Genomic DNA, 17,834 nt, shown 5'->3' on the forward strand with positions numbered 1-17,834 from the left:
GAGTTGATCAGTGCAGTTTGTTGGAAATTTAAATAGCTAGGTTTCCTTTAAGTCTTTTTTTAAAGCGCTATCTTTGTCAATTTCGACTCTGTTATCAAACTACGTTATTCAGATGTATTGATATGACCGCATCAAAACATGATGTGACATGCATGAAACACATGTGTTTTGACGTTGCATCGTTAATTTGCAATTCGTCTGTATGCGTACGTGACTTTGATCAGAATAACAAGCGCATTCATGATTAAGGTGATAGGTACGACCGAGCTGAGGAAAACAATGTGAAAAATGCTTGTTTTGTTTTCATTTTTAAGGGTTGCCGTCAAAAATACTCATAAAATTTCATTTTTTGCTGACTGATGCAAATGTAGTCAGAAACAAAAAAACAATGAACATTACTGAATTGTACAGTTCAGATTGAAAGTGTTTATTTATTTATTATTATTATCTCAACAATCTGTAGGTATCTCTTGCTTTGTGTAGTAACTTTGGTCGTTGGTGTGATAACAGTATAAGGTTGATTTGATTAACATTAAAATGGACAACTTGGTTGAATCTCTTGGAGCATCCTTCCAGGTGTCCAAAACTTCCAACAACATTTATGCTAATCACCCACGTTTCGACCAGTACAAACAAAAAACTGCAAAGAGTTCTGACCAAAATGTACGCCGAGAAAAGTTTTTAGCCAAACAGAAAGAGCGAAGATTCAATTATCAAAGTCATGTCCGTTGCTTAGCTTTGGATGAATGGGACAGTGAAGAAGATGACTCAAATTTAAGTGACTCTGAAATGGACACTTCAGAAACAGTCCAAAAGCCACCAAAGCGATACAAGGATCAACTAATGCTGTCTGAGTGGTTAGTCGAGGTACCCAGTGATTTTGAGCAAGAATGGGTGATGCGTATTTGTCCATTGGGCCGGAGAAACTTGGTTGTTGCATCAAGAAATCGTACATGTGCCTATTCAAAGAGTGGCTACTGTGTGAACACATTTGCATCAGCATTGCCGGGTGGTAGTTATGATACAAACTCAGGCTACACCGTTCTTGACTGTGTTTTTAATGAAATTGACAAAACCTTTTATGTCTTGGATGTTATGTGCTGGAATAACCATCCAATGTATGATAGCGAAACTGAATTTCGACTTTTTTGGCTTCATGGCAAACTCTCAGAAACACCTGAGCTTGCAGAGTTGACCCCAAACAACTCTTTTAAATTTGTTGTAGTTCAAAATTACCCTTGTCACAAAGAATTCATTTCTTCAGCTCTATCAACCACCGACATTGACAAAGTTGATGGTCTTTTGTTTTATCATAAGCGGACCCATTATACATTTGGTGCAACCCCTTTGGTTACATGGTTAAAAGTTCACATGTTAAAAGATATCTTAGGAATACCTCCCCCTAATACAAAACATGATATTCAAAGAAGTAAGCTAGAAATGGAGCATAGCTAAAACCATCTATTGTACGTTGTCTGTAGCATCAATATTCTTTCCTGACAGGGGCCAAACTTTTAGGAAATTACCTTTCTTCATTAATGTCACAAAAGTTTTGTATTGATGTTTCCAGACCTAAGCAAACTAGACTATGTTATTTCAGCATGTGTATTCAATAGTCTACGCTTGTGGCCTAGAAACCTGACTTTCACTTTGCTGTCAATTGGTTTTATTATTTGACAGTCTGCCAGCTGCTTTCACAATGGATAAAACTAAACCCACAGTAGCAAATGGGTAAGAATAAACATGTATTTTGTACATAACCTATACAGCATGTCAAAAGTTTTTTTTTGTGTGTATAAATTTCATTTACAAAGTATACCGACAACTTTTAATATATCAGTTTAGAAGTTGGATCTTAGTCCTACTGGTCTAAACCCAATATTTACTCCATGTAATGTCACTGAATGCTAATAACCAGACCACTAAAAATATCCTTCAAGTGATCTTTGCCATAAATGTTAAATCTATATTTATCACAACTTGTTGATGTCAATATTTCGACCCAACCTACTTTAATTATATTGTCAAGTATATATATGGTGAATTATTATTGTTGCCGTGTTTTAGTGGTTTTGTGCCAACAACTTTACAACGTAACACTTCTTTGGAAAGCCAAGCAACAACCATAGAAGGTTCACCATCGCCTGGTTTGCTTCCCTCTTCACCACAAAGCATGCAGTTTTATCCGTCAACCCAACAACAGGTTTAGCGGCCTAGTTTAAATATAACACAGACATTAAACCTTTAGTGTTAATGTCACCGATTTAACACTGACCTTTAAAATACTTAGGTTTAACCTATTTGGACATTTTTGCAGTGTATTTTTACTGTTTAACCTTTTGGGTGTAGTCAATTCCAGATAGATGTGTTAAATTATGTTTGTACATGTTGTCAAGGTCAACATAGACTGGCCAACAATACTAATTAAAGTCTAGCTTATATAAATACTAATTTAGTTCACAAAAAATTCCACTTTGTTGTAAATATTCATGGTTTTCTTGACTATAGATGGTAAATCAACTTGGACAACATGCTGCTTTTAATCCATCATTTTTGGATGCAATAAAGGGGGACAAAAAGATGTTTTCCTATCCTTTTTACCCAATCCATACATCCAATGGAGAAACAACTATGGACCCAGCAACGGCTAGTGTTGCAAGATCAATAGCTACAGCAGCAGTCCCAACTTCAAATGGATACCATAACCCGCTGATGGGTCCAGCATTTGGGAATATGACAGGCATGCCCTCAGTGCCCTATAGTCATCCAGGTGAGTAAGACCACTTTGTCAAATTTATTCACTGAAACAAGGTCATGTTTTGATATGTCACATTCATGTTTTGATATCTGCTATAATGTATGTGCTGCTGTTATGATTCCACAAGCAAGGGTTTAACTTTATCTTTGTGTGTATTGAAGTGCGTATAAAGGTGTCTTTTTTAAACTCTACCATAATTACCCATCAGAAATCAATTAAAATTATACTACTCACCTAAACAGAAAATTCAAGGTTTACTTGATACTGTATAACCTTTGTGCATACTGACTATCAAATCTATGCTTAGGGTGTTTTATATTTGCTATATATATATATTAAATGTGTATACAGGTATATCCACTTTCTACTGTAGTTTATTTGTGACAGCGTGACCTTTTTAGGTCTGTATATTGTTTCCACTTCACATCACTTGATGTCACGGCTAATTATTGCCACAGCTGTAAAATGATTGTGGTACTTATCATTCATATGTCGGACAATTTCTAGCACCCATATAATTCTTCATTATAAGTTAATACCATTGCTAAATGTAAATATGATGTCAACTGTTGTAATGTACTCTCTTGCAAAATGGGACTTTTGTACAAGAAAAAATCTGATTAAATACTATATGCCAGGCCTATTAAAGGCGTTATTCCGAATCAATTATTTTAAATGTCCGTACTTAACTTCTGCTTTTGAGAGCATCAACAATTTGTTTATTCCAAAATTCTTATGTTTTTATTTACTGTCAACAGACATCCAGGGGTTCTTTATAAATGCTGCAGCCCAGGCTATCAGTGCAGCTCTCAAACCCCTTTCTTTATCCCCACCTGCAACAGCCACAACCCAACGAATGGGAGTTAAATGGCAACACACCTCATCAAACAGTGACACCCAATCTGCATCCAATAAACGTCTGTGTATGGAACAAACTCAAACAGGTAAGGTTAACAAATGATTGTCACAAAAAAGAGTAAAAAAATACCAACCGTGACAATTGTTTGCTGTATAAGTTCTTTAATACTTAATTAATTGACTTTTCTAGTCAATGTCTTGTGTTTTTTTGGGTGGTAATGTTTTTGTTGTATTCATTTTTCTGTTGTTGAGGATTTTTTTAAGGAATTTCAGAAATAATTTATATTTGCTACCAGGACTTGCTTTTTGTGGCTAAAGATACTTCTTAAGCTTTATGTCAAAAAAACATCATCTTGGCACAATTGAAAGGTCAACGCAATGAAGTCATAAGTTAATGAGTTTGCAGATGTGCTTTGCAGCAGACAGACAGTAGACCTCAGTCAAGAAAATGTCACCTTTATGTTGGTTGCAAGCCGCCAGGCAAGCGTTTAGCTACAAAACTGTTGCGAAGATGGTCAATGCCCAAGGGCGATTCTTGCATCTCTTGTATTTGATGCCCACACGACACTACACCGTAAATTGGTTTTATCTTGAAATCTGTGGAAGCCACAGCAGGTGTGCTTGCTGGCCTTGTGTGTTGTGATTTGTTAAAATCTCACACAGTCAACGCGTAAATCCGTACAAACTGCCGCTGTGTGCATCAATTTTCCGTGTAATTGGCCCCATTGTAAAAGCTTATTCCATCGTGTCAACTTGTTTAATTTTGTGTGGCGTGTAGCCATGGTCTTTACTCAGGTGGTTTGGCGTTCAACACTCTAAAATGTACAGGAAAAATGTCAAAGTGTCTGCAACAAGTAGCGTACGTGACTGTGACGGAATAAAGGTTTGCCTTCTATTCCCAGAATAAAAACAATAGAGTTTAAAGGGCTGTTTTCATCATCATTTATTACAGTGGCCTGATAATGACCCCAACATAATGTGTCGTTGATTCTAGGTTAAACAAAAACTTTTGTTTTCCGCAAAGTCCTCTAAGGTATAACCCACACAAAAGAATTAAAACTTTGGCCCTGGACCGAACGTGGTTGGTACTTTATGCAACATGTATTGGTAGATCGTTAATACAAAAAAGTACAAAAAATACCTAAACCTTCAAAGGGGTCCGCAACTAGCTTACAGCATCGAAAAGGGTCCGCAAATGCAAAGAGGTTTAGAGTCACTGCTCCAATGTTGAAGTTAACGTTACCATAAGACTGGGACTCAAGATGAGCACAAACGTAAAAGCGCTACACCTATTTAACCGTAATTTGGATTTACATAGAGCATCGATAAGGGCTTTTTTGAGTCCCCATGGATCTGCATAACGGACCCCTTCGGGACCCATTACCTCACTTTATGGACCTCAGATCTACAAGACAAATGTGTTTACCACATGCTGTGTTTCCCCCCAAAGAATGACAGAGAACAAATAAATCATTTTGTGACATTTACACCAAGATTTCGTTTTACCCAAGCATATCACCTTGTGTCTTTTTAAACGGGCAACATTTACCTATTTCAGTCTCGTTTTTGTAAAATAGCCAGAAATTCATGGGTTCTGCTCGTAGCAAGCATTATAGTGTTTGCATGCTGCCCAATCAATTGCATGTCACGAATGTCAATGGACACTACTTGCAAGGAAAGTAAAAATGGGATTCTTAGACGTGATGTCACCACTCACGTTTATTTGCGGAAGAAACGTTAATGATAGCACGACTCGCGACGTCCAGAGAAAAATTGTAATTTTGCGAAACATTTTCCACAAACAATGTCAAGTATTTACTGGTGTTTTTCTGATGAAATCATTCCTGAAGTTTGCAAATTGCGTTTCAGGTATGCATTTGCCTGCAATCCGTTAAGTTGTGTTTGAACTAACTGCGAACATAAGAGTGTAATGACAGGAGTTTTTCAGATCCTGCAACTGATCGGTCAAAGCTAGACATATTTTGTTTACCGGCCTTCAATAAAAGTTGGTGCATAAAAAAATTGCAACCCTTATGTCGCTGTTTAATAAGATGGTGTAGTTTTCTTTCGTAATACCGTACTCCAGGCGTTTGGTGATAGTTGGCAGAATAATAGCCATACTAATGTGTATTACTAGGTGTAGAAAACTACAATTGAGTTGATCTTTATCGGTGGTTCGGGTTCACCCTTAGACTTACACAACCTCATAGCATGTCAATCGCACAGGTTTCCGTTTAGTTGGTCGTACACCGTCCCGCAATGCCCTAGACGTCAAACACGGTCACCAGACTGGCACTCCACCCTTGCGCCACCCATAAAGTAATTCCCCGAAGTGTCGTTGGCATGTTAACGTTCTGTATGAAAACCGCTTCATCATGGCACGTCCGTCTTCCTCGACCTGGTGGTTTGCATTTGATACATGCGATTGGCCGCTTCCTTGTTTCGACTGTCACTTCTCTCTGTTCCACGTTAACCTTTCAAACCGTAGCAGAGATAAATGTCCATTTATCCTTCTTATTCCTTCTCTTTGCCCTAGTCTGCCTTTTACCGTTGCACCGACATCTTATAGTGCAAACTCCGTATAACCTTAGTCTTTGAATGCGAGAATAGTGTAAGATAAGGGCTACATGATTATTTTAGTACGTTTTACAAACATAGGGTTTTCCCATTCTTTGATTTGTTAGTAGAAAAATCTGCTAATAATAATGTAATTTGCAATTGTCTTTGCTGTAGATTTTGACCAATGCGCACAGGTCATTGTTTAATATAGTTTTTTGGTTTACTTTTGCACACGAAAGGAAATAATGTTACGTAAAAACATGTAATACTAAAAGGTTTATACGCCAAAAGCGGTGTCTTTTAATAGCCTGCATCACATAGATGCAGATTTGCGGTGATTTCCGTATTATGCTGGAAGTAAAACCATGTACGCAAAGCCAATGGGAATACTGTAGAATATGTATATGCGCGTTGACCTTTCGCGGCATATGCCATTTGTTCTGGAAATAGACCACTTTGCATATAGTATGTAGTTCTGCGTCTTTAACACAAATTAACTTATATCGTCGCAAAAATTGGATACTATAATCTGTGTGGAAAACTGTTGCAGGATACTCTGCACCCATTGCATACTCTGTTTATTAACGACTCAGGTACAATAACTATAAGTGCTCATCAGTCTTAAATTTGTTGTTTTATTATTTGTTGTTTGATCATTTTCGCTGAGAGTAAGAAGCGGTTTGGTAAACTATAGCAGTGATTCTCAACCTTATGCTGTTTTCGTGCCACCTGATGATTTTTCTATCTCTGCGTACCACCTAAACACTGATTGAATGATCAAGAGATAGGATGGGTAGACCAAGAAAATTCTTCTTGACTAGGCTAGCATATTTCTAAAACCAGCGAGGCAAGCAATTACGAAACAATGTCCCAGGGACAAGTATCGCACAAACCAGGGTTCATCAGTGGGGTCAGTTGAGTTGCAATTTTTGATCTGACTTAATCTTACAGCAAAAAGCTATTCACGTATACGAGTGTCTTACATCTGGCCACAGGTAAAACAAGCCATTTTTATGGCTCGAAATTAGCCAACCTGTTTTTATGGCTTATTATAAGCCAAATGGCTTAAGACAAGCCACTTTGACCTAATATAGGCCAACATTTTTTATAAGGCACCACCTAAATGACCCTGGCGTACCAATACTTGCACACATACCACAGGTTGAGAACCACTGAACAGCGGCAACTAATTGTATTAAACGTTAAACACAAGGTCGTGTGTACTTTTACAACAAATTTTTTCCACAACTGACCCAACCATTGCTTTTGGGGAATTAAGTTTAAACCACTTAAACCTTCGAGATGCAATTGCCCCAGCATAAAGAATAAGGGAGTAGGGCGATCGTCGTGGTGCATTGTGACCTTTACCGTCGGTGACGTAGCACTTCTGTGGTCACATATTCAACCAAGGCCAGGCCGCCTATGCGGAAGCCTAAGATCAATAAAGCCACTCGGTGGAATGGCGCGGGCCATAAAAACGCTCTGCGGCAGTCCTGCTTGCTGCGTTTGTTACACTCTTAAGCATGTATTTGTTCACTTTGTTCTTGTAGTTCATAGCACTTCGTTAGAAATTCGTTGGTTTTTCTGTTCTCGTGAATCATCTAAAAACGTTTTTGTTTGTGTGTAAGAAAGCTTGGTTTGCCTAACATGTTTTTGTCAAATAAAAGTTATAAGTTACAAGATGCTGTAACAAAACACTTTGGCAGTGTATTGAATGAAGCTGTTTTCAGATCTGGAATCGTTTATCCCTAAATATAAATATTATGTTGAAATAAGATTACTCGTCAAGTCGTTTAATTCTATGTGAATAAGGTACCGGTGATGCTGTTTTAATAGGAAATAAAATACGACTTATATATTATCGATTTCAGGACAAAAAAGTACAAAGTACAGTAAAAAATGCTTTAAACAAGCTGTTGAATTTGTAGTATCGTTTGCTATTGAGGCGTAATGTTGTTTTTGACTCATTTATTTCATTTCGTCGGGCTACATATTGCTTATATTTGAAGCCACGCTTGTTCCAGTGACTCTTAACCCCAAAGCTATCCATCACGTTGATTTATCCCAACTCTCACGCTATGTCATTTAGCAAGAGAGTGTCCTTTTTCCGAGTAACTGTCACAGGTGCCCATATTGCCTCCGCAAAGTAAAAAAAAGTCAGTGTATTTGTATGTTTTTGCGACATGCTGTTGATTTACTGTCTTTCTTCTGGGGAAGTGAAAACCAAAGCTTCAATAAAAATCCGGTAGACTTCCTTCTGCAAATGTGTTTGGTTTCATGCCCCTGATTTTGTCTTTCATCAACCATGTTGTTATTAGTTTTATCACGTTGCTCTTCTTTCCAAAGTCATAATCTCGAAAGCGATCTCGAGGGCTCAGGAAATTGTCTTGCCATCAATATATAAAAAAATAACGTAGGTGTTCCCAGTATTCGCTGAACCGCTTCGTGAACCATGGACGCATCATTAACCTGCAGAGGAATTTTGGACGTGGGCCACTCTTTCATGTTGCAAAAATTAATTTTCAAAGAAAGTTTTTTATACCAATTTATAGCAGTGTTTTTTGCCTATTTTGCATTACGATACGCGGGCTTGGTTATTGACAAGATCGAATTATTGAAAGAACGGTATGAAGGTTCCTAATACTTACATATGTCTTGGGACTTATATATGTCCATTGACTCGGAGTTAAGACACTGCTCTCAACAACCACAATTTTTCTTCTTTGGAGTATAAACTTACTAATTATTCCCCATTTATCTTGTAAAAATCGTTTATGGACTAAAGAGGGTGGTCAAAATTTGTGACAAATTCAATCAAAGGCCATAGTTGTCAAATATTTTATTACTTTTCCTTGTATATATAAAGTTGCTTTTGTTTACTGATCTGATGACTTTGCCTCGCAGGTTTTAATATTCCGGACTCGATGAACGATCCATCACGTGACCGTCGCTTTTCATCGTCACGCTCTGATGGTTTACCCGTCGGTCGCTCCCATCCATCCGGATGTAGAAAACGTCGCAACACCACTGAGTACAACTTAGGTGAGCAAACCTTATCAATTTTCTGGCCCTAACAGAAACGTTAAGAGCATATGCAAGTTATGGTTGAAACGTAGATGCAAGATTCTGCGGGTTAAATTGAATTGCTTTTGGTAATTGTAGATGAATTTTATAATAGTTGTTGATTTAGAACATTTAGTTGGTGAATTTATTGAAAAACCATAAAACCTTCATTTTATGGCCACAAGTGTTTGAAAAAAGGCATCAGTTTGAATACACGAACCAGAAATTTTCTCGAACACTTTTTTTTTGTTTTTTTCTCCCAAACCCCATAAAAATGTGCTGCAAGCCTTTGAAACACAACAAAAAAAGTTGATTGAACTATGTTTACCAAGGGCGCTTGCTGCTCTTCACAATGAAAGTTTTAGGTTTTTGGCAGAACTTTTTACATGACGTGACCCAAGTTATAAATATTCTCTGCTTCAATGTGGAATATATTGTTGACAGATCTTGTCTGCTCTTTGCCCTTTCAGTTGCACCGCAATGACTTGTGGGTTTTGTACGTCCTGTGCAAAGTTGATAACCTTGCTCCGTAGGGAATGTTAAAGGATTTACCGGGAGGCCTTAGTCCATGCTGAAATATATCTGTGTACAACATTGCACTTTTAAAGCACAAATGATGTAACCGTAGTTGGGTAGTCGTGAATGTTTTTGAGATCAAACCCAACTAAATGCAGGTCCCTTTAACTGTGCATCTCATTTGAGCAATGTTTCAAATGTTTTTTGACATAGTTAACGTTTGACATAGTAACCCATTAGGAGCTGGTATACAAACCCGGTCAAAGTAATTTAAACCCTCAATCATTCAGTGACATATAATGATTTTTTACAAGATCATTCCGAATAGTCGGCATTTTATTTTGACGATCACCGATTATATACGAGTAACTTTTTGCAAGCATAGTTGACGAAGCAATAGTGCTTCTGAATTACAATCAGTCAAAAAATAGTATTAAACCGGTATATATATTTCACCCATGTGCCAACTTGATTCTGTTTTACCTCTGCATTCGTATGTGCAGAACGATTTATGATGCCCACATGCCTACAATATATATCGTTTTAAAACTATATGATGACTAATTCTGATTTATAAGCACTGTAACTCCATTGTCCAAGTCCGGTTTTAACATCTTTGGTCTTGTACTTTTTGCTTCTTTTGCGTGGACGTAAATTTGCATAAAAGCTTTTTGGGGGCGCAAGCAAAGACATGTTTGTCACAACAACGTGTAGTAGTGGCTATAAATCATGATCAGCTTCGATAATGAGTTTATAATGTCCAAGCATAATTGTCGTCAGGTCCGTACAATCAAGCAAGACGGACGTTCTGTTAACACTTAACCTTTTTCGCATCCTAAAATACGATTTTATTCCTGCACTTTAAACAGCAACAAAAATGTTTTAGGTTTTTTCTGATTGTGTGTTTTTCACTGTTCAATGATTTTTATGTAAGATAACTCACACTGTTTCGAATTTTGCAAAGCACCTTGTAATATATACCATGCTTTCCCTATTTGATAAGCGTATGTCATACAAGATGTTAAGACTGTAATACCTAAGAAACCCAAACCAAACGTGGAAGTTCAAATTACCGAGCGTTATCCTATCTTAGCTCGTAAGCGTCCTGGTCTTTGCGGTGGTGAACCAAAGAGCATAGCCTTTGGGCGATAAAACGCGACCATTTGACGCTTACTGAAACGCCAGACAATGCAAACACTCTGTTTTCCCCATGGAGGGTGTAAGCAGGGTGGCCCATTGTGTACACAGCACACTTAATTTTGTGCTGAATGGTATTGGGAGGCCACCACAAATGTGATATAAATGTGCAAAGTTTGCAGGAGCACCATTTCATTTTGCTGGAAGTTTTCAACAACTGATAAAATTTAGCGATATGAGGACTAATACCAATGCAAACCTTTCTTGCACTATTGCTCACAAGTAAAAATGTTGAAGTTTGCCACATGCTTTGGTGTTTTCCTTGGTTGACTAGACTAAAATCAAGTTTAACACCCAATAACGTATTTTATTCAATGATTTTGCCCTGAAAACTTATGTTTCTCAACCGTGTAAAGTATGCATAGCCTTATCTGACTTTGCCGTTTCGTTTAGCGGCTCACACCCATAAATATCATTGATTTTTATTCCTAAATGACGAAATGTATAAAGCCAAGGCCCAGTTTTACTGATTGTGTTGCATTGCTGCGTTTGTGTAATTTGTCATTCAATTTTCCAGTACCTTTTAGATTCCTTTTTATTTGACTTCTAAAAAGCTTGGTTTGTGTACTTTTCAAACACCAAAAATGGTGAAGATAAATAACTGTTAACTATTTATGTAGGAATGTCCATACGTAAGCAACTCCTCACATGTACATAAGCAATTTGTTTAATCGCACTATAGTCAATCATTAACGTTCCAACGATAACTGCCTTTGCCTTGTCTTGTCGTGGGTTTTATGATGTCACAACAGGGTTTAGAGGTCAACGCGCTTCGTGGATTTGCCAACCGGCCACGTGACTTGTTGAACGATCGTCAATGACCCTTGCTCGGTCGTTGACCTTTTTGTAATTGTTTTACGAGTTTACTGCGGAACTGCGGACATTGTAGTAATGCAGAAGTAAAAGTTTACGTGTAAACTTTCATCATGTCGTGGCCTCTGAACGAACATGGTTTTAGATTGTGAGTAAAGTTTATTAGTTTTGCAACCTACAGCAATACGCACTCGTTTTTCGACATACACAATATATACAAACAACATTATGTGAATCTTAAACGGCTAAAGTGCTAGCCATGTTGACTGAAAACTAAGTTTGTGTATAATTCAAGGTTAATCAGATTTTTTTTAAATAAGGTTGAATATGCATTACCCCTTTATAAACCCAAAATTGCAGGTACTTTGTATGAAAATTCGACCTATTGGTCCTGATGGATTAAGTAGCCGCCTTACAATATAAACCTAAAACACGATGGAAACAAAATCACAAAATACCTTTTTATGGGTTATCAGGCTTTACCATTATTGACCTAAACGCAAGGTCGTCGCAAACGCAAAGTGTTGTAATCCTCACTTAATCCGCGTAACGGTTGTTACACGGTACAGGCTTTCTACCGGTCAAATTCATTTTTGCAAGGTTTCTCAGAACATGCTATTGCTCCTGCATTCGCAACAGGTTAATGTTTATGCTCGATTGCTGTCCGCACAAACATTGCGCATGGATCAACAGAATAGTTCGAGCTTTAGTTAATTTCACCACACCTTACTTTGCACCGTTTCTGCATGCGGCTTTGGACATGATTTTTATCTCATTTTCAACCTTTTTGTTTTTAACCAAAAACGATTTAAGGGTAAGGATTCAGTTTAAGTATTTTTAGTCTTAGGGCGTTCTGTATATTTTAAGGCAATCATTGCTTTGCATCGCCCCAAACTACTTAAAGTCTTAAAGTGTAGATTGATTTGCGTTGCCCTGGGCAAATAGCCAACGAACAATTCAAATCAAATGTGCACTCAGGAGTTTCAGTTTTTTGTTTCTCACCGATTTTGTGTTTGTTAAAATATGCGGTTGAAATTTCTGCATTTGTTTCATAGCTATAGGTTTAATGTGTTTTACATTGCGTAAAATAACAAACTGCTCGACTTGCCGGCCCCCTAAGTAGCCTTGATAAGAGGGCACAGCCATTGCCACTATTATTAGTCCGGTTAAGTACAGACCAAGTGCACTCTGGACAGCCAGTTCCGTTAGCATGTTGCTTGCTTTGCCCAGTCAAGGCTTCCACATCTAAAATAAGCCACCGCACCCAGCGTTTATTAGTTTACTCTAAGGAGGTGCTTAAACAGAGGATTCGACCGTTTTCATAGAATCTCGCGTCTTGGCATTAACAAACTGTCCAATGTTGATGACACGCTCCTTGGCTCTGCAAGTGGGGAAAACCCTATGGTGACGGTTTAAAGTTTCTGATGTGTACGAGTTCATTTATACCTGTTCGTTAGCGGTGGCTGTACGGATTATAGTGACGTAATATAACCTGTTTTGCTTGTGTCTCGTAGCCCTAAGTTGTTTATATTGGTCTGTGCTAATGCTTGTATTAAACCGGCTTGTTTGGAAATTCATGCAGACCTTGTGTTGGAATCAAATAAAAATACACTTACAATTATAATCGAGTTTAGTTCCGGCATTTTTTAAACTCCTGTTGCTATAATCTAAGCATTTAATAAATTGTGTTTTTGGTGTGTTTCTGAACATGGCTTGCTTGCTTTTCAAAGAACAACCTATAAAACAGTTTAAAAAGCACAGTGTTTTTGACAAAGCTTTTCATCTACGCGTAGTGCTTCGCCCAATTCACAATTTCAATGATTTATTCATATCTCCCGAAACCCACAAACTGTCATATCATCTCGTTCAAAAACCTTGGACCAGTTTTTCTCCTCAATATTACAAACCGCACAGAGCCCTTCCCGTAAAATTTGAACATTGATCCCCCTGCGTTAATTGCTTTCATAAAATCGGTGCCAGTCGCCGTGTTTGTTGTGTCTGCGTTTCCAGCGTTTATTTCACGCCTGGTAGTTGTTTATGCCGCAAAAATACAACAAACCAGACAAGGAAGGTGCGTGTTAAAGCCATCGTGTGTTTTCTGGCATTCACAACTGCGGGATTCGACCCAGGGGCGTATCCAGAAATTTTTAAAGGGGGGGGGTCGAACAATTTTTTCGGGGGGAAATCCCTAATGACGTCATTATGACGTCACACGTCGTTCAAAACGACGCGTTATGCGGCAAAGCACTTTTTCCAAAACTGGCGGTTTCTAGAACTAAATCTCTTGCTGAAGCGGTAATCCTACTGTTAAGTTGCGCAAAGTCACGAATGCACTAAAGGTGGTAACTGCAGAAGGCATAAATTGTGCCTGGCAAGTAACAAATTACCCTAATAACATAACTCGATTTACATCGATCTAATGTTTTTGACAAACTATTACGTGTTTGGCGGATCAAAGCATACACAACATTACACGTTTTTAACACTTTTGCATTGTTCAAATGCAAAAACAGTTTGATATGTTGCACTTAGTGCAGTTACCACTTAGCAAGAAACTGCTACCAGCGTCCAAACCCCCGTTTTTAGTTTTGTACCTTGTTTGGGGGAATGGGCGACTGTTTTGTTAGTTTTGTACAGTGAGCATGAATATAGTGAATGTATTTTAACAACAGCTAATGTTAATTTCTGCGCCTCGGTAAAAAAGCGCTTCGGTTCGTTTTTTTACTTTTCTGCTCTTTGATGTATTTGTGGAGATATGTGAGTCATTACTCTGACAATGGATCATCACCTGTACACTAAACGTTGCCCACAGACGCATAATATGTTTTGCACCTAACAGTGTAATGATTTAAATAAAACAAAACAAGTGTCAAGGGGCAATCCTTTTTAAGGTAAAAAATAAAAGCTGTTGAAAATATTTGCATCTGCCTTTTGCTAGGCGTGCATTTTCTACAAAGATGTAAAACGTACCAGAACCCAACGATATAAATATAGTTCCAAAACTCATTATGCCCTAATCACAACTTTTTTATGGCATATTTTGCATTTACTCAGGTTTTGATGAAAGCAACTTCCTATTGACTCTTCAAAACCGGCTATAATTTTCTGCTATTGCGTTGCTTGAAAAATAATTCCATCGACATGGCAATACTTTCAGAGCTTTACGTGAAAGTAATTTACCAATCTGCTGTGAAAAAAAAAACAGGTTAAAATTTGCAATTAAGACATAGATGAATAGCTGGGATCAGCCCTGAAGTGTCGATGCAAGCCAGGCGATCACGACACACTTGGTGACCGGCTGATTCGGTATGACGGCTTCAATAGGCCTGGCGTACTATCATTGCTAAAATTTGCACATTTTTGTGTTTTTTGATGAGATATCACAGCAGTGCTGGTTTGCGGGTTGTTCGTGAAATCGCCTCATGCCAAGCACAGATATCAACCGCGCACGATTTTTCACGTAATTGCCGTTTACGCGTTGCAACCTTTTTCCGATTAATTGACCTGAGGCGACACGAACATTTTGTGGCAGTTTGTTGCAACTTTCCATGATTTTGAATCCTCTCTAGGCAGTAATTCTCACTATTTGTAAATGTTTTTTTTTTTCAAGTTTAGCAATGGAAATGTCCTTGTTCTTTGAAATGCATACTTTCGCTGCATATGATTTAAACCAGTGATTCTTAAACTGTGTGCGCCGGCAAACTAGTGTGTCGTGAGAGATTGTCAAGTTTACTGCGAAATATTTCCTATTTTAAGGTGCAAACATTCCCTGGTATTTAAGGACTTCATGACGGAATACTAGTTTGCATGACACATTTCAAAGCTCAAATTTCAGTTATTGGTAATGAAAATCTTCCTTACCCACAACTTTTATTGTATTTGCCTGCCAAGTGTGCTGCGGAAGGAAATTTTAGTTCTTTAACCGCTGATTTATACAATCAGACGCGTTACACTCACTAAAGGTCAGCTGCAGAACACGGAAAAACCCCTTAAATCAAATAGAGTTTGACGTTGCCTAACATTAAACGACAATTCTACCGATCGATCAATGAACGGTGGTGGCAATGACGTTGATATCACGTGACACGAATTGGTCGCCAATAGAGCATGACGTGTCGAAATCCCGAGAGAGTCAGTCAGGTCGTGTCGTACGTCAGATATAAATTTGAGCTTGTGAACTCATACTCTAAGGTTACGTTGGATTTCACCTTGAAATACTAGATACAATACATTTATCATGTGCTATGCTTAAAACTTTAAACTTCAGGTGAATGTCCGTTAACCAACTATCCAATGGTCTTTTGTTGGACAAATGTTTTCATTGCTAAATGCCAAACCAAGGTGGAGAATTAAAAAACAAAACTGCAGAGAGCTTGTATGCAATGATTGCATTTCCTTCGTGTGGGGAACGTCTTAATGTAGCAAAATTTTAGGGCTAATGAATTGTTCTGCGATCTTTATTGACAAAAAGTTGTCCTGGCCCCTGATGATAACAACAGCAATTGTTAAAAATTTGACTTTTAATCTTGGAACGCATTAGTTCTGCTATACCGGTTTTATTTTCGACGAAGCTTTGATGTTAAGGAAGTGTCTATATTCATAAAGTTGATTTTGCGTTGCAAGACCTGAACATCATTACAATTTGGATTGTTTTTACTCAAAATGTGTACAGTTTGTACGGGGTTCTCGCTTTTTTGTCGATATATGTGTTCCTTGTTTTCGTTTTACGTGTAACCTGCCTGCAATCAAATCCAAATTCAATTTCATTCACAAATTGAATTTTTATGCAATTAGCATCAGGCGTTTAACACCGCCCACGTAGGATGTCTTGAACCTGGCGTTAAATTCAGCGGCCAAGATCTTTCCCGGTTTAAGCAAATTCGCGATAACATCACCCCTGTCGCAAACATGCATAGTTGTGGCTTGTGTGAGATCCCAGTATAATATATTACCTTACCTTTATGTTGGCAAAGAAAATTAATATTGTCGCATTGAAACCATAATTTACGATCCCCTATGTTTCGAGCGTTATTTTGATACGGAAAGGCGATATCTCTTTTCAACTTGACATTTAATGCATTTGTCATGCGTTTTTCAAAACTCTCTAGTGTTTAATGATAAAAACAACGGCCCAAATAGACTAAAAAGGCGACGTTCTTTATTTCCGAAATGTTGTTTACAAATTCCCACACAAACCACTCGAGTTTGTAAATAGTTTTCAAATGTTGTAGTGTTCCAGGGTCACTTTGATAACTTAGCAATGATTTGGTAAAGACAAATCCATGTGGCGTTTTAACAAACCAACTACAATATTCGAGAAAAGTATTTTTTTGAAATGACACAAACCTTGTCTGTAAGGCCATAGGTGACCACAGTCTACAATTTTCTGACGTTGACTTCCTTGATATTTCTGCCTGGCAACTTGGTTTAAAAATCCGTCTATGATTAAGCTATGATAGGTTTTTTTTACGTTTGCTTTTGACAAATTGTTTTTGAGTCAAATGCAAGCTCTACTGCTCCATGCCTGTGGGTATTGTTATCTTCTTAACATTGAAATTGTGGTTTCGAAAATGTATTATGTGGTTATATTGGGCAAAATGGTACAAGTAGTAAGGACATCCTGTTGCTATTGCCAAATGACCTTCGGGTTTTATCATACATATTGTCTTAATGCTTTTACACCCCCAAATTCATGTACACTTGCAGTGCAGTATGAAAACCACATGTTGTTCTTCACTTACATACTTTTAACGCAATGATTGTATATAATTCTCTATAAAGGATTAAATGTGCTCAAATGTATAAGTTTAGTGCGCATATTCATCAGGCGTTTGCTAAACGAGCTTGTGTGTTGATGTAATTGGTCGATTGCTTAGTAGATTTTCGTGAAGCATTCTCATGGGAATTGCTAGCGGTTTAAGTTCAGCTCCTGCCCCGAGACGCGGTGATTATCCCTTTTCCTGTTTACATCATCTCCTTTGAGACAATAAACAATATACAATGTTGTACCTATCACCCTTTACCTTTTGTGTATATTTAACTCAATGTCCAATGAGTTACTGAAATTGGA

At 37.8% G+C, this 17,834-nt stretch overlaps 2 protein-coding genes across 2 annotated transcripts in view; both read left to right on the forward strand.

The window, feature by feature from the left end:
- The first annotated feature begins 439 nt into the window (after window positions 1-439).
- LOC145204356 (snurportin-1-like) lies at window positions 440-1,571 on the forward strand. Its single transcript, XM_080076868.1, has one exon. The coding sequence runs from the start codon at window positions 538-540 to the stop codon at window positions 1,453-1,455; it is 918 nt and encodes a 305-aa protein (XP_079932994.1). The 5' UTR covers window positions 440-537; the 3' UTR covers window positions 1,456-1,571.
- A 43-nt stretch (window positions 1,572-1,614) lies between these two features.
- Window positions 1,615-17,834, forward strand: part of LOC145204354 (retinoic acid receptor beta-like) — a 68,348-nt gene continuing 52,128 nt past the window's right edge. The window contains exons 1-5 of the mRNA XM_080076867.1: window positions 1,615-1,731; window positions 2,068-2,203; window positions 2,509-2,770; window positions 3,517-3,702; window positions 9,080-9,217. Coding sequence (XP_079932993.1) covers window positions 1,700-1,731; window positions 2,068-2,203; window positions 2,509-2,770; window positions 3,517-3,702; window positions 9,080-9,217 — 754 coding nt within the window. The 5' untranslated portion in view covers window positions 1,615-1,699. The remainder of the gene's footprint in view (window positions 1,732-2,067; window positions 2,204-2,508; window positions 2,771-3,516; window positions 3,703-9,079; window positions 9,218-17,834) is intronic.

Source organism: Phallusia mammillata, chromosome 8, assembly GCF_965637545.1.
Source record: "Phallusia mammillata chromosome 8, kaPhaMamm4.hap1.1, whole genome shotgun sequence".
Taxonomy (NCBI): Eukaryota; Metazoa; Chordata; class Ascidiacea; order Phlebobranchia; family Ascidiidae; genus Phallusia; species Phallusia mammillata.

What these genes read in the sequence shown, in the direction of transcription:
- LOC145204356 (XM_080076868.1), top strand. Translation starts at nt 538, where the DNA reads ATGGACAACTTGGTTGAATCTCTTGGAGCATCCTTCCAGGTGTCCAAA.